The sequence below is a fragment of the Rattus norvegicus genome, chromosome 7 (genome assembly GCF_036323735.1).
Source record: "Rattus norvegicus strain BN/NHsdMcwi chromosome 7, GRCr8, whole genome shotgun sequence".
In the NCBI taxonomy this organism is placed as follows: Eukaryota; Metazoa; Chordata; class Mammalia; order Rodentia; family Muridae; genus Rattus; species Rattus norvegicus.
Genome location: NC_086025.1, coordinates 132404719 through 132426460, shown reverse-complemented (window position 1 = coordinate 132426460; position 21742 = coordinate 132404719). Strand labels below are relative to the sequence as shown.

General features: G+C 47.8%; 1 protein-coding gene across 8 annotated transcripts; it reads right to left on the bottom strand.

The window, feature by feature from the left end:
• Positions 1 to 3968: 3968 nt before the first annotated feature.
• Tmbim6 (transmembrane BAX inhibitor motif containing 6) lies at positions 3969 to 21244 on the bottom strand. Of its 8 annotated transcripts, none has more exons than XM_006257323.5 (10): positions 19589 to 21244; positions 12330 to 12414; positions 11848 to 11956; positions 9479 to 9599; positions 8480 to 8528; positions 8281 to 8378; positions 8005 to 8084; positions 7554 to 7654; positions 6853 to 6928; positions 3969 to 5613 (listed from the first exon to the last, which is right to left on the bottom strand). In XM_006257323.5, the coding sequence occupies exons 2-10, from the start codon at positions 12383 to 12385 to the stop codon at positions 5590 to 5592; spliced, it is 714 nt and encodes a 237-aa protein (XP_006257385.1). In that variant the 5' UTR covers positions 12386 to 12414; positions 19589 to 21244; the 3' UTR covers positions 3969 to 5589. The 8 variants fall into 8 exon arrangements, with proteins under 8 accessions (XP_006257385.1, XP_038934364.1, XP_038934365.1 ...); XM_039078436.2 differs by having other exon boundaries at positions 19805 to 21220; XM_039078437.2 differs by having other exon boundaries at positions 19898 to 21220.
• Positions 21245 to 21742: the final 498 nt, after the last annotated feature.

Below are 21742 nucleotides of genomic sequence, written 5' to 3'. Positions count from 1 at the left end.
ACAACAAAAATTTATTTAGTAAAAGGTTTCATATGAAAATGTCCACTACTCAATTCACAGACAGACCCTTTGGGGAGGGAGGTGGACTACTCTGCCGAGCAGTCACTGTTCGGACTCTTCCCAAGGCTTCCAGGGAGGTGATGCTGCTCCGTGATGCTGTCCCCTGTGAGAATCATAAGGGGAGCAAAACTCCGTAGCATTCTTTGTACATGTCTGCCACCTTTAACTTCAATGATAATTTCTTGTCCATTATATTCTTACATTCCCGAGGGTGGGCTTTGCACATGGTGACTCCTCAGTGGGCTCCAACAACAAGCTTTTATTGGCAGTGTTATCTGCTTCTGCCTGGAGGTGCATAATGTTACATTGTCTCCATTGATATGTCACTAGCGACTGCTACCATCACCTGTCCTCAGACAGGTTTTCAAATTAAGGATACATTGATACAACGATAATTCTTTCATCCCTCAGTCAGAATATCTCTGTGGAAGGAAATACTTGCCCACGTCCCCAGAAATAAAGTTAGAATAGAAAAGGAAGGCTAAAATGCTAATGTATTTAGGGTGGCTGGTTGCTAGGCTCCTCAAAAGGTGGTCGGTATTTTAAGAATGTAGTGAGATGGGGCTGTGCCTGTTCCCAAGCCTGGTAGAGGAGCTGTGGAGATACACAGGGTAGACAGACACCTTGTAGCCGGTCCTCCAACCCTGACACTTGTGCCATGGCTGCTGTTGGCCATCTCAGCTACTCTGAACCCTAATGATATTTTTAAATTGACAGACATACCAAACATGCATCAAAAAATATAACATGTAAAAATGACCCCCACACACCACGCTGTGGCTGAGGATGCAGTTCCGTTGGTAGAGAGCGCCAGGTTCAAACTGCAGCACCAGATAAAACTGGATGAGGTGGTGGGAAGTGCTTGGGTGCGGCAGGAGGGTCAGAAGGTCAAGGCCAATTTAGCAAGTTAGAGCAGGTAAATCTAGTTCCAGTGTCCTCTAGGGACATCCACTGACACCAGGCTATATGGTGCACATACATACATACATGCAGGCAAAATATTCCTATACATAAACTAAATCTAAAATGAAATAAAAATAAAACAGGCAGAATGTCGTAATTCCAGCACCTTGTGAGAATGGAGCAGGAATGAGGGCTTCCTATCTCAAAAACCAAGACGAGGGGTTGGGGATTTAGCTCAGTGGTAGAGCGCTTGCCTAGGAAGCGCAAGGCCCTGGGTTCGGTCCCCAGCTCCGGAAAAAAGAAAAAAAAAAAAAAAAAAACCAAGACGAAGAAATAAAAACAAAAACCTATTTTCTTTTTAGTTGTTTTTCCATTATAATTCTCACTGATCCTTGAACTGTCCCGTGTTGATAGCTAGCCTCATTTCCCTAGGCTTGCCTTGGAGTCAAACCTGGTACCAGTTGTCTTTGATAGAATTCAGTAAGACTAGGCTGGCCCCTAACTCTACTAGGTGGTAGGGGTCTGCTGAGCTTGCTCCGGATGGCCCATCCCAGGCTCATTTCCTGCATCTCTTGTCACAGACTTCTCAGCACCAATGCCGCCGACAGGTCTGATTCACTCCAGCCAGAAACAGGGAGTCCGGGAAACGCGGCCTTTACCCTGCCAATCTCCAGTCCTCAGGGTGGAAAATCCAGCCTAGCCTCTCTCTGGCATTTGAATCCCTCAGTTGTCAGCAGGAAAGTCTACTCCTTAGTGCCTCCCACCGGAGTCCTTGGTAAGCGATGGCCTACTTACTAATAATAACCCTAATTCCTATTCCCAGCTGTTCTAAAGTCAGCAAACCCGAGCTTTCCCTGCTGAGTCATGTGTGCGCATGCGCCTTGCTTCACGTCATCTCCTTAGTTGAAGCCTCGGCTCCGCTACCTTCCTTATCACTTTGTCTCCGGTCGATTCAACCTTCAGGATTTAGCCTTAACTCATCTCCAAAGAGCATCCTAGACCCAGCAGGACTGTCTCCTACTGCTATCTCAACCCCACAGTGGTCATCCAGTGTGTGCGTGTGGGTCCGGGGATTCCATGTTTGCCTCCCAGGAGCTGCCCACGCCAATTCTACTTTGACAAGAGGTTTGAGGGCCTGAACTGCAGGCAGCTTGTACTGCAAGCACTGACACACTGATCCTCCTAAACGTGCAGTATTTATGGGCAGCTCTCCTGTGCTAGTGGACAACGAGCGCCCAATTGGGAATCATCTTAATAGATTTCCACACTGGCAGAATAGACAGCCCTAGTCCAAACACTGCATTAGGATCTTTCTCCAGTGCAGAAGCACCCATCGCTGCGGCACGTCTTCCTCCCTCTGGTTCTGGCTGGACAATGCTCCCGTTTATCCTCCTCAGATGAATGTTGCTGAGGGAGGATAAAAAGGGTGTTTGTTCTGCAGCTCTTTGATCACAAAGATTTGGGGTGAAGAGATTATGCTGGAACTGATGTACTTTTCCCTTTCACTCAATCCCAGGGCAGAAAGAATCACAGTGCTCTCTCTGGAACTGTCCTGAGCACTGCCTGTACACACTAAGACAGGGACCCTGGCATCAGTGTGTCACCCGGTGTGCCATTGGAAGTGACTGGCCACGTGTAGTAAACCCACCTGCCTGCCCTGGTTAAGACAGCAATAAAGCAGGCCAGTGAGATGGCTCACTGGGTAAAGGAGACCTAAGTTAGATCCCTGGAACCCACAGAAATGTGGAGAACCCGCTCCAGTCATCCTCTGACCTCCAAGCTTGTGCTGTTGTCTGTCTTGCCCCCGCCCCCACACCAACAAACTTACAATGGTTAAAATGAAGGAAATGGTGTTTAAAAGCAAAACCTCCTCCCAGACACAGTTACAAGTCACTTTGAGGTGCTTGACATTAGTAAGCAGCCAGATCTGGTATGCTGGAGAGATGGTTCTGCAGCAGAGGCCCCAGGTTCACTTCCCAGCACGCACACCAAGCAGGACTCAAATTCTGAAAAGGACTTTCTCACAGTGCATCATTTCTGAAATAAAAATTGCACACACACACACCCCTCCCCCAAGGATCAATGCCTTTCCTCAGTTGAGAAAGATCTTTAGCTGGGATAGCACGTGGTGGGTTTGTTTTTTGTTTTCTAAGATTTATTATATATAAATTATACAGCACACTGTAGCTGTCTTCAGACACACCAGAAGAGGGCATCAGATCTGGTTGTGAGCCACCATGTGGTTGCTGGGAATTGGACTCAGGACCTCTGCAAGAACAGTCAGCGCTCTTAACCACTGAGCCATCTCTCCAGCCCCATGTGTGGTGGTTTGAACTTTGGAACACTTGGCCCTTAGTTGGTGGAGCCGTTTGGGAGGTGTGGCCGTGTTGGGGCGAGGTCTGTCATGAAGGTAGGCTCTGAGAGTTATAACCATAAGTACCCTCCCTCCTCCATGATGCTCTCTTCATGGTATTTTGCCTCAGCACAAAAGTAACTCATGCAGATGGTGATTTATGGGGCCAACTAGGTCACTATAAACCAGATCCTACAATGTTCACTGCACAGCCATGGTTACATGTCAGCTGAAAGATGTGCAAAGACTGAAGTCATCACACAAGCACCCTTACACGATTCTCACGATGCGCCTGGGCAACAGCCTGGCCACCAGAAGTGAACACAGGATGAGTGACACACATACACACACACACACACACACACACACACACGCCCCTGCCCAGAGCTGGTGCACATCCTAACTGTAGCAGGCACCACCACAGCCAACCCCAGCAGAGGCCAAGCTGAGGAGACGGCTCTGGAGGAGGCCTGGGCGGGGCAGAGAAAATCTCAGCATTAGTGGCTGGGGCTCCAGAGCAGGAAGCCTAAGTGTGCTCCTTGCCTCTGTCTGTGCAGAGAACACACTGGGTCCAGTCAGCTCTCAGCTCCCAGTAACAAGTGTGCCAGCCCCAATCCAGCCTGCCCCTGATTTAACACACTAAGACACTAGGAAAGGTTAAGGAATTTTCTTTATTTTTTACAAATTAAGACTATGTAGATATATTTTTTTTAATCAAAAACCCCGTTGTCTTCACAGTTTGAGTTAGAGAATGCAGCTTGAGCCGGAAACAAAGAACCGGGGATAGAGTGGAGACGCAGGGAGGCCTGGGTTAAAAACCTGACAGGCATTTTATTTAAAAGTAGTTTTTATATCTTTATCATTCTTGGCACTGTTTCTAAAGAAAAACTCCTTTTTCCCAAGCAAAAAAGCACAAAAGGTGGAGTCTGGCTTCAAGAGGTGGAACTCAGTCGGGTCCTGAGGCCTCGTGGCATCATTTTTCTGGAGAGCTGCTGCCGTCCCTCAGGTTGTAAGCTCGAGCCAGGGGAGGCACCAGGCAAACAGGGTGGCAAGATGTCGCTCTGGGCGCACCACACCAGAAGCAGTTTCATGGGACAGTGAACCAGCAGCCACTGTGTCAACTGCACTGGTTTTGAGTGAAGAAAGTCAAAACCACCATCCTCCTGGTAACGGGCTGTCAGGGGCTTGGTAGCCAGGGCCACAACCACTCCGGTTGCCACCTCTCCATGCAGACTAAGATGGCCCACAGTCTGGTCAATGGGCTTCTGCCCAAAAGACCAAAAATCTCTGGAAACAGGTGAACAAACCCAAATAACTCAAGTACGTGTTAGCGACTGTTCTCTATGTCTGTTAGCGACTGTTCCCTGCTGCCTCACAGTTGTCCTGATACTCCCAAATCATGTCCAGGCAGACAGACAAAAACGCACTGAAGAGCCAGCCCAGTCACCCGGAGCTGCGGCTCTTCCCTAAGCGTGTGTGGCAGGAAGGCCTCGGTTCGGTTAGCCGAGGCTCAGCCAGTCTCCTTCCCTGTCCTTTCCCAAGACACCACAGCCACCCAGTGGAGACCAATCAGTAACAACGGTTGACAATTTAAAAAACCAACAAAGAAAAGCACAACAGGGAACCCTGGAGCCGTCATCTCTGCCTGGCCACCATACTCAGACCCTTCACGTTCCTCCCTTGTACTCAAGCCCTCCCAGGATGGAAAGCAGGCAGACTTCCTGAGGGCCACTCAGGAGTGGGACAGAGCACTCCCTTCATCATGGCAAGGCAGAAAGGCGTTTGCCAGACTGAATTAGGCAGCAGAGGAGGGAAGCACCCACCAGAGTCCACTGTGTGGCAGCCCTGGCAGCTCAGACAGGTAAGCTCCCTCCCAAGGCAAACACACTGCCCAGCCTCACTGGAACTGTAAAGCCGAACCATGGGGTCAAGAGGGTCCAGCCAGCAGTGCAGGGGTCCAGCCACGGAGGCTTGGCAGGGCGCAGACTTCTGCTCTCACTTCTCATTCTGGTACACTGGCTGCCTGAGCAGAGCAAGTGGCTGTGATGGGCTGACAGAAAAGGGAGCGGAAGAACCCCAGGAGACGAAGCCAAACTCCAAACTATATTCACTAATCAGTTTTTTGATCAAAAAATTCAAAATAGAGAAAACCACAAAGTACAAAAGCTTTCCTGATGCTTTTCATTGTCATGGGACACGACACCTGTGATGTGTGCAAAGAAACGGGGCTGAGGGAGAGAAGGCGAGCTGGGAGAGGCCGATCGATCACCACGTCACTTCTTCTCTTTCTTTTTGTCCTACAAATGAAGAAAATCAGCTAGTCTCCCTGAGGTACAAACCCAGATGACTGAGTGCTGGCCAAGAGTGTCCTGGAATGTGGGCAGCAAAGCGATGAGGAGGGCTCAGCCCTTGAGCCCTTCCCGCCCTAGGCAGGAGCCCAGGACACCACCCCACGGCGGCAGCTGGGAGGAGGCAACTGCACAGCCTACATGGAGCCAGCAAGTCCGGCTCATTCCCCCTGTGGCCCTGCACTCACGGTCTGGTTTCCTAAATCAGCTTTATAAATAAAAGCTCATTGCTTCCTCTGTGTTGGACGACACTGACTATTATGCTAGCTTCAGGGGGAAGAACTGAGATCAACAAAAATAAGATGGAGATGTAAGGCGGGCGGCAGAGGTGGCAGTCAGGAACCCTGGCTGCTCAGGCAAACCTGCGTTTTTCTTCTTTTTTCTTTAAGATTTATTTATTTATTATGTGTACAGTGTTCTGCTTGTGTGTATGCCTGGTGGCCAGAAGAGGGCATCAGATCCCATTATAAATGGTTGTGAGTCACCATGTGGTTGCTGGGAATTGAACTCAGGACCTCTGGAAGAGCAGACCACGCTCTTAACCTCTGAGCCACCTCTCCAGCCCTCGGACCTGGGTTTGATCGCCGGCACCCACATGGCGGCTCATAATTCATAATTCCAGGGAATCAGTGCATACAGTATACGTGTGTGCATGCAGGCGCTCATACAAGTTCATTTAAAAAAGCTTTTAAAAATGCAGGGCAGTAAATCCCAGCACTTTGGAGGCAGAGGCAGGCAGGTCTCAGTGTTTGAGATCAGCCTGGTCTACAGAGCGAAACCCTGTCTCCAAAACCAAGCAAAATTACTTTAAAAAATTCAAAGAAATTAACAAGTGGATAAACAGATCCACTTCTGACATTCACAAGGTAACAGCTGTCACTACCGTCTTCTAGAACATCCTTCTCTGAGCCCTAACAATCTTCGTAACCTTAAACTCTTCATAAGGTGCAGCATTGCTTTCACAGCAATCGAGGTTGTCTGCCGTCTGAAACTCACCTCAGGGATTAGTTAAGATTTAGGAAATGTGGTTTTACTTAGCACAAACCTGTGTTTACCTCCTGCTTGCGGGGCCTGCCTCTCACACTTCTGTTCTACACAGTGTATAATCCACCTTTCAAGACCTCCCATCTCCCAGAGGTTGAACAGGAGCCCCGCCTTCCCTCCTGCGCGGGCTGCAGGCTGACTAACCTTCTCATTGAAGGCCAAGATCAGCATGAGCTTCCTGAAGAGTGTAACGAAGTCCAAGAAGAGGTCAATGCAGTGCCTGAAAGAGAAGAACCGGTTCATTCTCCGCTCCTTCAGCAGGCAAAGCCAAGGGAGCCACCCAACTGGGGGGCCACTTCTCTAACACTCCACCCCACCAAGAAACAGTCGGGATCCTTTTCAACTCAATAAATCCACAAGGCATCAGGACATCATGCTCTGAACTGAGACAGTCTAAGCCCGGAACTACCCACTGCCAATACCTAGTGAGGAGACTGAAAGAAAGGCACTCTACTTGACAAGTTAGGCCCACCCTCTCAGTCCCACTGGAAAGCAGAGGAAAGGAGAATGCTCCTTTACCTCTGGCTGCCTAGCGGTGGAGCGGTTAGCACGGTGCCCTGCCAGGGGCAGAGCTTAGTGGCAGTCCACCTGGCCTGCTTGAGGTCAAGCCCGGATTGTCCGATTGCCAACTGTCTGGAGAGTGTGCTCACCTAGCACCGATCAGGCCCCGTGTAATCCAGCACTGCAGAGATGGCTGGGCAAGCCTTTAATCCCAGCACCAACTCAGGAAATAGAGGACCAAAGTTCAAGGTCATCCCTAGCTATGCAGTGAGTTCACAAGTACGTACGGTTGGGATGGATGGTGTCTCAGTCTGTGCTCACCAGGTAGAGCATCCCACACTTACCAGATGTAATCCTTGTCTCCGTGTTCAGCCTTTTCAATAATGAGCTGAGTGTCGAAGAGGACAAAGCCGCACATGACCAGCAGCCCCATGTACAGGTTTGCCTAACAAAACCAAGAGATGAAGTTACATGCTATAGTTAGTGCAGTGGGAAAAACAACGAACTTGCAAAAAACATCACACTAACCCAGAAGTCCACGTTACTTCCCAAAACACAATCCTGCTCTCACACCTTGGGCTCACGAGTCTGAACTGAGTAAAGCCTGTTCTCCTGAGCTGCTAACCACGTCTTCCCTCGGAGGCAGAGGCTATGTCCTATGAAGTCTCCAGGTTTGAAGGGCATTACCCAAGAAAGTGTGTGCATTAGAAGGTTCTCCTCTTCTGATTTAGTTAGGTAAGAAAATGCACTAGGCAAACAGCCGCTGGAAAGTTCCAGTTCCCTATAAAATCTCACCTGGAACAGCCAAATGGATCCAAAGAAAAGGTTCCCCAGAGAGGACACGAACATGAGGCTCATGGCTGACATCAAGATACCTGTAGGACACGGCAAAAGTGTCAGCAGAAAAACCAAAGCAAGCCACAGACAATCACCTCAAGACCATTCCTAACCTCCCCCAAATGAAGGCTTCTTTTAATGTCACCCGAGTCCCAGAAAACCTGAGGTAGAAAACACAGTCGGCCTAGTGACCGTGGGCTAAAGCAGAGCCCAGAGCCCGTTTCCAGTCCATACCTCCCAAAAAGAGGTAACTCCGGCGCCTGGCGTAGAGGGCACTCAGGCTGAAGCAGGTGAAGATCATGGCCGTGCCCATGAAGGCCGTGGGGAGGATGCTGTGGAGGACAAAGCCGTGAGCTGGGAACTACAGTGGTGTGGCCTGCATTTAGGTGGTGGCCACAAAGGTGTGAAGACGTAAGTAAGACAAGACAGTTACCTGGGGTTGATGGCAATGCACAGCTCCAGGGCAGGTCCCAGGCCAACTCCTGGAAGCAAACCCGGACAAACGTCACATCCGTTCTGAGGGCCGCATCCACCCAAAACAGTTGTTACTCTACCCTTCCCTCAACGCTCACGAGAATAGAGAATTCATATAGTCCTCATAACTCAAAACCATGGATGTCTTCAGAAGACGAGAAATTAGGAAGAGTGAAAAGGCAAACGTCAAAGGTGTCTGAGACTGCGCAGTTGTGCGGGGGCATCACGTGGCAACAGAGGAGCAACTTGTCCCAGCCTAACACTTCTATGCTGATTCTCTCCTCTTCTGAGAACCTACCCCAATACCTTAACACTAGTGCTCCTGGAGCCCTAGGTCTTAATTCCTAAATCTCTTCCTTTCTAAAATTCTCAACACCAGATAGATTATAGACTATCCCTGAAAACTGGGTATGGATCGGCGGGCTGAGTTTTAAAGTACTTTACTACACAGCTCGAGACTGTTTCCTTTATGAGAATTCCAAAAGAGATGAACTTTTTTTTTTCTAAGACAGGATTTCTCTCTGTAGCCCTGGCTGCCCTGGAACTTGCTTTGAAGACCAGGCTGGCCTCAGACTCACAGAGATCTGCCTGCATGTGCCACCACATCCAGCAAGAGATAAACTTTTGCCTAGATACGCCTAGTTCATGTCTACCATTTAAAGTCCTGAACCTCATTCATTTAATACTTAAAAATGTCACAGTTGCTAGCTACAAAGTGCCAGCTAGAATGTGCTTAACCGCATATGCAAGGTGGACTCAAAGCAAACACGGGAACAGTGCAAAGCCAAGCAAGCAACCAGCAGCACAGTTTCCTGACGGTGAGCACAGCAAGGAGCCGGAAGGGAGAAATCATAGCAATGGAATGGAATTAGGGAACCTACACAGAGAGCTGTTCTGATCCGCCACTTGGGAACGTCAGCGCTAACCTTCCCCTGCCCGAGACAACCTGGTCACATACCTGTAAGGAAGGCGAAGCCAGCGAGCAGTCCCAGCCTCTTCTGCTCCGTCTCATGGCTGTGAGGTGTGGCCATCAGGCAAATCATCAAGGCCAGGGCGCCCAGGGCAGAGAGCAGGCCAGCCTGTGGGGTCAGGCAGAAACAAGCATGAAAGGTGCACACTCAGATGTTTAATACTCATCTGACATTCTAACACCTGCTTCTTCACCTACACGCAGAGGAAAAGTAGGGCAACCAGAAGCCTTGAAGGTGAGGGAGGGCTAAGACCATGGTTGATACCAAAGGCTCTTTGTGGTCCATCAATTACAAAACTACTCAAGGCAAAAGGAAGACAAGCCAAACCTCGAAGTGCTAGACAGGCACTGCCTCTGTCATGAGCAGAAATGACCTCTTTTTGTCCACTTAAAAGAAGGGGGGGGGGGGGGCCTGGGGATTTGGCTCAGCGGTAGAGCGCTTGCCTAGCAAGCGCAAGGCCCTGGGTTTGGTGCCCAGTTCCGAAAAAAAAAAAAAAAAAAAAAGAAAAGAAAAAAGAAAAAGGGGGGGGGGGGGACGACACCACCTCATGACCTGAGCTGTTTGATTCCCCAGGGCTCAGCAGTTAAAGGAAGAAACTCTCGCACTATGGCCCACACAGGGCTGTGTGCACATGCGTACATCCTCATGGCTGATAGGATGTGGAAGACTGGCAGTTGGGGGTGGGTGTTCTTGGGGTCTGGCAGACTCTGCTCTGCAGTACTGGCATCACAGGTGCAAAGTGTCGCCTGTCTTCTAGGTTTAAAATCGCTCAGCTTAACATTAGTTTTGCTGACGATAACGTTTTTTTAAAAGGAAACCCTGCCCACAGGTATTAGAACTCACTGAGGATGATCAGTGGCCCTGAAGCCCTGCCCTTAGAGCTGCAGCTCTGTTCTCTGCTGAGAGCAGTTCTAAGTCCCCATGGACTAAATTAGGAACCGAGGGTTCCAGGAAACAGAGGTTTCTGCAATCCTCTGGTCACATATTTACAAAATGATTATTAATGCACAGCCTTGCTGTGTGTGTGTTTCTTTCTAAGGACACTTATTTACCATGTACTGTGGATCCCCAGAGCTGATTAAAACACACTTTCTTCTCCCTAAAGTAAATCAACAGTCAGGCTAGACAGCACTTCAGCATCATAACGTGGCAAAATCTGCCACAAAACATAAAACGGGGCAGGTCACAGTGGTGTCTGCCTCTGACTGCGCCTTCCAGCCAGGACCACACAAAGGCAGCTTTCTAAGAGTTCATGCTCACCAGGCTGGTGCGCAGCTCAGCGGTAAGAAGCATGGACGAAGCTCTGGGTTCAATCCCCAGACACAAAAAAGCACAGAAGTGGCTTTTACTAGGCCTGTAACGGAACACGTGAGTGAAGCATGTCCCAACTCTCCTGGGCACGCTACTTTACACGTCTGCAACAGTGCTGAGCAGTGACCCGAGGGCACTTGAATCCTCAAACACAACGTCAGTCTGTACTGAGAACGGACTGCATTTTACATTACTTCAAACAAACACAACCAAAAAACATGGACCTAGAACTTGCTTTGAACTCAAGATCAAAGCCTTGCCCTTTTGAGAGCCATTTTTCATATACTCCTTGGCAGGAGCTGCCTGAACAAAAGGCAGCCCATGACAGTGGCCTGTGCCAACATAAACATACCTCTGTGCCTATGCTGAAAACAGGCCCTCTAAAGCTCGGATGCTAGCAAACTTCAAACTTCTTGGTTATTCTTTTTTTTTTTTTTTTCGGAGCTGGGGACCGAACCCAGGGCCCTTGCTCTACCACTGAGCTAAATCCCCAACCCGGGTTATTCTTTAAAAATAAAAATGTGCCTTCTACTTCTGCAGGTCAAACCCAAACTCCCCTCTGTAAGACAGCAAGGCCTTGAAGGTTTCATGTGGGCATGAAGATAATTAAAGGGGTCAAATCTGTACAAGTCCCAATCTTGCCTCTTACGACAATTAGCGTTCCATACTCACTGAGGCAACAGAGGAAAAGGTGGGACAGCACCATGCCAAGGAGTGCCAGCACTTAGTTCAAGCTGAGAATGGGGTCTTGTATGTCCATCAACATCAGCCATATACCAAGTGCCCAGGGGAAGAGATTGCTGTGCTCAGAGTGTCTAGAGGGAAAGTTACCAATAAACTCAAATGGCTTCATAATGTCATAATATTGGCTGGCTGAGTTCTGAATCAAACTATTGATAAAGATATTAAAGAGGTGCATAGGAATAGGCAACCCTATTAGAGTCTGTGCTGTTGACAGAGAAAAACCTGAATGAATGAATGAATGAATGAATGAATGAAAGAAAGAAAGAAAGAAACAAACAAACAAACAAACAAACAAACTTACCTGGATGAAACGTGTGACCACATGGACATAGGCCCCTGCTGCTGCCACAAACATGCACAGTGCAAAACTGGCATAGACCTTCTTTAGGTGCTGCTGTGTGGAGGGAGTTCTAGGAAAGAAAGTTTGACCCATCATGTCTTGAGGCATTGACTCAGCTAAGCTACAAACTCTTCCCTCTCTTCTTTGCCAGAGGAATAAGTGAAAAGTTTTTGAGACACTTTGGGAAGAACATATTATAATAAAATGTTTGGAAAGTGAGTTAACAGAATTTTTAAATGCTGGAGAAGAGCCCAAACCCAAAAATACACGAGCACTGAGCAACCAAACCAGAACCAATGACTTGGCAGAGACCACACAGCACCCCTAGAACCTGGCCACTTATGCTAGGCTTCTCTGGGATTTGACCAATTTGTTTACTGATGCTTATAAAAAAACTAGGAACAACCAGAAATGCAAGGGCCATAGCAGGTTAAATTACTTACATGTGGGAAAATTTTAAGAGGGCATCAAAGTTGATCTTCCGATCAAATATATTCATGGCTCCAAGTCTGTTCAGCGCAGCCTCCGCTGAGAAGAAAGCAAAGCTTATTTATAGACACGAGGACACTTAAGCACAGGTACCTTATTTAAAAAAAAATAAGTTTTGAAAACTTAAAAGTTCCCCATCTCTCTTCAAAAGACATGAAACATCTTTTCCCTAAAAGTATTTTACTATCGTTTGATTTCTCTTACTTTACAAAGTAATTACAATTTTTTTTTTTTGGTTCTTTTTTTTTTTTTTTCGGAGCTGGGGACCGAACCCAGGGCCTTGCGCTTCCTAGGTAAGCGCAGCTAAATCCCCAGCCCCTTACAGAAAGATTATAATCATATACATACTCCCTTATTTCTTTTTAAATCTTTGCGTGTTATTTGTGTGTGCTCCCTCAACTGTATGTGTGCGACTGTGGACTTGTGCTTGTCACAGCATGTTGAGCTCAGGAGGATGGCCTTGGGCCTCACTTCCTCTTTGAGACAGTCATTTTGTTCTCACTACTACATGGGCCAGGCTAGCTGGCCTGGGAGCTTCTAGGGATTTTACTGTCTCTGCCTTACCCCCCCCTCCAACCTCCCCCACCCACTACGCCTGGCTTTTACAGGGTTCTGAGGACTCAAATTCAGGTCCTTAACATTTTCATGGGAAACATTAGTCACTGAGCCACCTGGGGGGGGGGCTCTAAATGTTAATCCACTTTCCCCTCCTCCACACAGAGCAGTATTTTGCATAAAGACTTGAGATATTTTTCCTGAGCGGTCTATGCAATGCTCTAATATATGGATCCTGAAAACTCATCAAAACCACAAAGTGACTGATGGTGGCACTATCCCTGTGTACAACCGTATTCCAGTTTCCCAGCAGGTCCCAGAGTTGACAGCATATCAGAATCAAAGCAGGGCATCTACCACCCCCTTCCCACTGTGACCCTTGGGGAGCCAACATGTGGGCAGTGTAACCGCCTTCCCGACACTCCAGAAACTTAAAAGCAAAATCCAAAACCCAACCAAACCATATCCAGGCTACATCCCGCCAACACCATAAAGCCAGATTAAGTGTTGCTCCTCCTCTCTCTGCAACCCCAGTCTACACACTCAGATCTAAGCAAGAGCTTTCATCTCTCCTAGTTCTCGCACATAGTGCCCATTCTAGTCCTAATCTGCCAAGAATAGGGAGGGAGAAGGGGAAGAACCATAACCTGCAGTCAAAGTTACAGTCCTAAAGTCAACTCAAAGGGAACCATCACAAGGCTAACAGCTGGCTTCCTCACATCCCCTCCTTCCTCATTACCACCCTGCTTACCTGACTCCTATCAATTCAGCTCCTAAGAACAGATCTGGAGAGGCTGCAAAACCTACTACAGCTGCTGCTCTCCTCGCCAAGTCACTGGCCCCTGCACCCTCTTGATCCAGATGGTGCAACTATTGCAGGCTGTTGCAAGGCCAAGCAGTCTTCCATAACCACGATGAGTTCATTCTCCAGAGAGCACACGTACAGGTCGGTACAATCCAGCAACTGGAAAGTGTCTTGAAGGCTTCCATTAACACCCCTAATGACATCCCCAGGGAGAACCTGCAACCTACAGTCAAGTTTCTCCGCTCTCACAGCCCAAGTGCGAATGCACATCTATCTTGCTTCCAATTTCAAGCACCAACGGGGTAGGGGACCTAAAATACCCAGGGGACTGTTAGTCAGAAAGGGGCAATACTCATGTAATCAGACCCCTCTGAGGGGAAACTGACAGAGCACAAAGAACTCTTCTTTTCCAGTTTGCTCTTTGACAAGTTCCAGAAGGTACTGCTGCCACTTTCTGAGGCTTTCAATTTAAAAAAAAAAAAAAGGCAGGGGCTGCAGGGGGTTCAGCAGGTGCGAGCTGGCTGCTCCTTCCCAGGACCAGGCCTAGCACCCACATGTCTGCCACAGCTGTAAGCATGTATTTGCACACAAAACACTCACACAGTTTTTTTAAAAAAAAGGTTAAGACTTCTACAGAAACCTGTGGGTATATCAAGTATTTAGTTTTACCTGACTTACTAAGTCACACACTCCACCCTTCCTCCTCCGCATCGCTGTGAAATGCAGCCTCACTGCACAGCCAAACCTTTCATCCAGAGTATCCCAAGTGCTAGGATTGCATTTGTCACACCAGGGTAAAACATCCAGTGTTTCGTTTCACTACCTATTTCAATTTTAAAAACAACAACAGGGTTCCTCCATGTGTCCCTTGGCTGTCCTGGAACTTGCTTTGTGGACCAGGCTAACCTCAAACTTAGAGATCCATCAGCCTGCCTGTGCCTACTGAGTGCTTGGATTAAAGGCCAAATCTTAAGTGAAATATATTAACTGCAGCAACTTTAATTCTGTTACTGAGGGGTGGGAGAGCAATGAAGGTCCAAGAGATGGCTCACGGGTAAAAGCACTGGCTTTTCGGCCTGAGAACTGGGTTCCATCCCCAGGTCCCAGAGTGAATGAAGAGTGCTGACTCTCAGAAGTCCTCTTCTGGCCTCCACATAAATGCTGGGTCATGTACACACCCAGAGTCACACACAGCACACAGCATGAACACACACAGTAGTAAAGTCCTCTTCATAAATGCTGGGTCATGGGGGCTGGAGAGATGGCTCAGTGGTTAAGAGCACTGGCTTCTTTTCCAGGTCCAGAGTTCAATTCCCAGCAACCACATGGTGGCTCACAACCATCTGTAATGGGATCTGATGCCCTCTTCTGGTGTGTCTGAAGACAGCTACAGTGTACTCATATACATAAAATAAAAAATGCTGGGTCATGCACACATCCACGGTCACACACAGCATGTACACACACACAGTAATAAACCTTCTAAAATTGTTTTAAAGTAGTAATGTATATACTTAATGTACATGTCATATTTCACTTTGGAAATGTTAAAATGGGGAAAAGCAGGTCTCAGAAGGAAGTGTAGTTTTGCTCCAGAGTTATTCCAAATTATCAAGAATAAAAGTATAAATGGATAAAAATGTTCCCTTAAGGTTTTGTTTCTGGTTTTGAGACAAGAGTCTCACTATGTAACCCTGGCTAGCCTGGTACTTACAAAAGAAATTCAACTGCTCCTGCCTTCCTGGTGCACGCTGCCATGCCTGGCCCGAACTACACATTTCAAAATATACTGGAGTATAGCTCACTTGCCTTGCCCTAGGCCAATCCCAGAGACTACATAAATATTATTATCCCAGTGTATGCAGTCCAAACTGACCCACAATCCACTCTAATATTTCTGATATACAACTAAGACTATTACACAAACCAACAACTCAGGCATGGTGATTCAGCTCTGTAATATCAGCAGTGGGAGAAAAAGCCAGGGTAAATTTAACTTTGAGGGGTAACCTGGGCTAAATAGTGAAGCTTAGTCTTAAAAAAGAAAATCACTGATCTCATCATAAACTCAGATCCCTAGTTTTAGAAAAACACAAGTCTTAAAATAGCACGATTATTTATACAAAATTAAATGGCAGTGCCTCCTGAGGTCATGGGAAATTTGCTTATACTGCATGTATAAAAAAATAAATGCTCAAGTGTTTTAATTACAACCAAAACCCTTTGACTATTTTTTGGTTTTTCGAGACACAGACACACAGGTTTCTGTGTGGCCCTGGGTGTCCTGGAACTAGATCTGCAGACCAGGCTGGTCTTGAACTCAAGACATCCGCCTGCCTCTGCCTCCCAAGTTCTGGGATTAAAGTCATGCATCACAACCGCTTTAAGGCAGAGGAACTCCAAGGATTAACAGAATCTATCAAATTGTGTGATGGACATATTGCTACAGCTTTGTTGAAGTGTCACCAAAACTGTGGTTAACAGGGCCAGCCTCCTCTGCCAAAGCCAACCCAAATTACACAACAAAAAGCAAGAGCTGGGAGAAACATACCATTAATCCTGGCATTCTGGAAGGCTGAATAGGATAGAAGGTTCAGCAAAGTCCTGGGTTTCAGAGACTTACTAAAAACAAAACCACCCCCAGCCTGAGGGCATGGCTCAGTGACAGAGCACTTGTCTAATGTGATCAAGGCCCGCCCTACATTCAACCACCAGTATTCAAACACACAGAGACACATGCACGCACAACAAAAACTTGCAGGTTTGCTGCATGGCTGCGCCAAGGGAGAGCCAGGTCTTTCTGTGACCTCTTGCTTGGGGATAAAGCCTATCCGGTCTTGTTAAATCCCTCGTGTCTGGTCCAGATACCCTTCTTACCCTTGTCCTAAAACAAAAGATCATTTTCTAACAACGGCTGTGCCTTCCAAGTGTGTACATGCACACACAAAACCTGCAGTGCTGGACAGAAGCTCAGTGCTTTCAAAGCATGCAAAAGGCTCTGCTCACCACTGAACAAAAACTGTATTCATCCTGAAGGCTTAGCAATACTTCTCTACAGGAGAGTGAGGTTAGACAGATAAGGAGGAAGGCTAAGAAAACAAACCGAAATCTGAAAGAACTTGATAAAACCCATTTCTAGTTTGAACTCCCTTTGTTTAAATAAAGCCCTCTAACACATTCACACTGTCCTTCCTCCCCAGAGGGCAGATAAGACAATCCAAGGTGTCCAGTCTGAACTAAGGCCGAGTCTACATCATGAAACAGGGGCTCTCAACCCTCCTAATGCTGTTCCTTGTGCTGTGGTGACTGCCAGCCACAAAATTATTTTCTTTCATAGTTCATAACTATAATTTTGTTAGTTATGAATCATAATGTCTGCTGTAGGACAGCTGCTTTGTGACCCCAGGTTGAAAGCTGCTGTCCCAAGGAGACTTGAAGTTCTAGAGCTCTTGAATCAAAAATCTCAGGGTTAAGCTACCTCTGTATTAATCTCTGGAGGATTGCCTCAGAACCAACACAGTCATTACTAAAAAATGCCTACCACTTGCAATTTCTTTGAGACAGGGTCTCTCTCTATAGCCCTGGCCATTCTATAACTCATAGAGCAGGTTGGCCTTGAACTCAGAGACCAGACTGCCTCTGCCTTCAGAGTTCTGGGGTCAGAAGGGTGTGTGCCACTTCACCTGGCTCAAATTTATTATTTTGAACCAACTCTGAAACTACTCAATCTCTTACTCTAAAACCACAACTCTTGGCAGAAGTGAAGCATACAAAGGCTTCGATGTCTTAAGCACATAATCTTCCATTAGAAACCAGCAATCCCTCCTCCCCCACTGTTTAACCCCCCCCCCAAAGAACAAGCATAATCAAGAACAAGAGAGACCTGTAACTTCGAGATTGACTTTTCTGTGCATTCCTGTTTTCCCTGCATCTGAGCCAGGGGGCCAGAATCTGTGGAACTGGAGTTAGGGACAGTTGTGAGCTGCCATATGGAAGAACAGTAGTGCTCTTAACCACTGAGTCATCTCCCAAGCCCCAACCCACAACTTCAAGTCACCCTTCCTCAGCTAGCCCGGCAGATCCTACTCAGATGCAAGCCTTTCTCTCTACTGTATTCAGGAAATGTACACTACCATGAAATTTGGTTAGAAACTCTCCGGAAACAAGGATGAACTAGAAGGCATCCTTACCAGATCCTACAGCCAAGTCAAAGTACCAATATGTAGAAGGGAGAACATCCTGAGTGGCTGGTTCCCCAGAGAGAGATTAATACCCCTGGGTAGTTTACGAAATAAAACGAAACTTTTCAGGTCAGTGCATTCTCTCTAATGGTAACAAGGGTCAATTTTGATCCCTTCTGGATGTGCAGGGACAGGGTTCAAGATGGTGGAATTAACAAAATAGAAGGGGGGAGGCAGGTCATTTACAGCCTAGTATTTAGTTAAATGTGTAAAGTATTTGACTTGCTAGTCTAGATGTTAAATGTATACACCCAGGTACAATATTAGCTTCATATTAAGTCCAAGCAGGAAAGAGTCCCACATTAAAGGTTTTTCTTTTTCCTAATGGGAGTGTAATAGTGGTACTAGAACCAGATCTGGAGTTTCAAATCCTGCTTTTTCTACCACAAAACCATGAGAAAAGAGTTTTACTTAATCTCACTTCCCACTCTAACCATAACATAACATAACACAACACGATTAATACCAGTTCTACTGACTCAAAAAGAAACACACCGAAGACTCCCCTACAGGGTGCTAACCCAGTCTTAGTATGGATCTGACCGACATCAAATAGAGCAGGGGAGGCAGAACCAGCTTCAGGTCTCCTGACCTTTCCAGTGCAGTGCCGTTTCACCCACAACAGGAAAGCACGCTTCAATAAGGCAGTTCCATAACTCCCTAGAACATATGTCGGTCCCTCCCACAATGCATTTTTTAGCATTTCTACCAAGACCAGGAACTTTATCTGTAACAAGGAGGAAAAACTGGAAATGCTAATGTCTCCTTTTCCTAGTGGTTAGGAAAGCAAGGCTTCATTCAGATCGACAGGGAGAACAGGACTCAGGTGCGGAACCTGATTTCCCCATGATGAATAATGGAAGGGGAAAACTGTGGATCCAAGTTACAGGCTGCGTTTCTCAAACTCTCCGGCCATTCTCTACTGGTGGAAAACCTAAGGAACCTAAAATGTCTACTTGTTCTTCAAGTGAAAACAATTTAGACAAAAGAAACGCCAAAGAGAATAAATGTAGCAATTACGGACTTAAGTGTGTTCGCAGAAGGCATGAAAAACCTGATTATGCAATCCAGGGACATCTTTCTTGAACCATACAGCCGCAAGATAAACTAAATACAAGTATTAATAAATAACTACAAAGTCTGCCGTTGACCTTCAGCCTTAAAACTCTCTTCTGTGTTTCAAGCAGTCAGCTCGTCTAAAGTGTTACACATTCACAGGTAGTCTGTGTAACTGGAGAGTCTCAAGTTCAGTGGTTTTGTTGTTTGGCCAAAAGAAGCCTGATTGGACAGGCAAAGCAAGCTGGCACCAGACAACTTGTTTTTTGTTGTCGTTTTGAAAAAGAAAATAAAAGAAACGAAGGCAGGTGGGGTTGGGGATTTAGCTCAGTGGTAGAGCGCTTGCCTAGGAAGCACAAGGCCCTGGGTTCGGTCCCCAGCTCCGAAAAAAAAAAAAAAAAGAACCAAAAGAAAGAAACGAAGGCAGGCAAGCCAGAGCCTACTTATCAGAGGCTTAGTAAGTCAGTCCAAAGAAAACAGCGCCCATCGCCGCCCTTCCGGAGCAGACTTTGGGGCTCACCCAGGGTTCAGGATCAAGCAATCAAGGCCACCTCACCTGTCCAGAGGTAACCAATCAGATCAGAGTGGGGCTGCTCCGTGGGGCGGGGGAGCCAGGCCAAGCTCGGGGCTTCTCACCTCGGCCTCTACCGTTGGCTTCTAAGTAACTAAGGAATCTCGCGTGTCACAGAGAAGTGTGACATCACCTAGCCCGCCGTGACAGGGCAGTCTGCCTAACCGGGCCTACCTCAAGTCCCCAAACCCGACGGCTCACCCAGGCGAGGCGGAGGAACCCGAGGAGCAGCCGAGCAGCGATCGCTGGGTGGGGCGGAGTGACCACAACGACACAGCTTTTCCTTTCGTTTACCTCAAAGTCAGGAGTGAGGGACCTGTCCCGAATTCAAGCCCTCAACTCGGCTGAGGGGAAAGGGACGCAAGCGAGGGTCGCTAAGAGGCCTTCGCCACCACAAAGACAGGCCCAACTGCCCGAGAGACCCCGCAGACTCGCCCCCGCCGGGGCTGCTGCGCATGCGCGGCACTAGTTCCTCCGCGTCCCTCCCCGCTCAGCTTTCCTTCGATCTCGACGCAGAGTAGGCCGGGTTCCCTAAGGAGCTGATCTATCCGAAAGCGGAAGCTACTACCCACTCCCGCTCTTGCTCCGTCAGTATCCCTCACTCCAGGCTTGCCCGATCCTAGCTTCGCACGTACCTTCTTAGCCCACCTCTTCGGAGCTTCCCCGCTCGGCTAAAACCGGATGTGCTCTGAGTGTCCGGGGGTTGGCACTGGAAGTCTACCCACATCCGCCCCCCAGGGAAGCCCCGCCCTCAGACCCGCCCAGGCAAGTTTTCATTGGCCTCTGGCTGCGCTGCTGCCTGTCCGTTGGCTGCATGTTCATAAACAGCAGCCGGTTTCGTCAGCATCATTGGCTAATACCCTTTGCCAATCAAGACTGTGGCCACCAACCGGCACCTTAGCATAGGCCTCCGCCTTTTTTCCCCATAAGGAGATGGGACGTCGGTCTGGCGACCCATGGAGCAGAAAAAGTGAAGTGGGGCGTGTTAGGCTTAGACTGCTGTTGCGTGAAACCACCCATGACTCTAAAATGTCCCAAGATGGTGATTTTAGGCATCTTTTGGAATAGTAAAGAAAGAAAGTGAGGCAGCCCTCCCTGGGATCTTTTGTTTGTTTGTTTTTTGAGACAGGGTTTCTCTGTCCTGGCTACCCTGGAACTCATTTTGTAGACCAGCCTCCAAAGTGCTGGGATTAAAGACATATGCCACGGACGCTCGGCTTCCTCGAGACATTTTAACATTGAATATAATGGAGCTTAAGCTTCAGAGCACCTTTGAAGCTCCAGCCATTCTATAAGGACCCAGGGACTCTATCCTGGAGGGTCTGAGGCCACCTGGTAACCCTGGAGCCCCAAGCAAATTGGCCACAAAGACTACAACCACCCTCCGGGAAGTGGGTGGCTCTTTGTTGTGGTAACACGCCCTGCAAGTCAGGTGTGAACAGGGCAACAAAGACCTGATCTTGCAATTCTAACCAGCTCTTTAGAGACCTGGCCAAGGGCAGTCAAAGAGCAAGAGGCTCCCCCACGCCCTCCGCCCTCCGGTTTAGGGCATGTCCCCTAGTTGGAGCACAACCTGTGCAAGAACTAGTAAGGAGCTGTGAAGCTAATTTTAAAAGAAAAAACAAAAAGAACAATATTTTATTTTATTTTTTTTTTGTGACTTATGCCATAAATCGATTTCACAACTCATTAGTACTGAAATCACAAGTACAGAATGGGCCCCAGCTGGAGCCTGGGTGGTTGAGGGCTGCATGCTGAAACAGGGCCCTGGAGGACTCCAGAGGGAGGTAGTGTGAGGAGTGTGTAGGGTAAAGGTGGAGAACCATCAGAGCACCTCAGCGCTGGTTCCGGCAAAACCCTTCAGCTGACCATGGTCTGGGCCAAGCTTTTACCTACCCACTCAGGAGGTAGTCTGGTCTACAGAGCAAGTTCCAGAACAGCTAGAAATACCCAGAGAAACCATGGAGAAACAGGGTGTGGAGGTGGGGGGGGTGAAGAGTAGGGGGAGGGGCAGACCAGAGACAGACCAGACAGGGAGGAGGAGGAGGAAGGAGGAGGGAGGTGGTGATGGTGGTGAAGAGATGTGGGGGAAGCAACTAGCATTCTAGATTTGGATCTGAAGTTTCTGGACAACCTGAA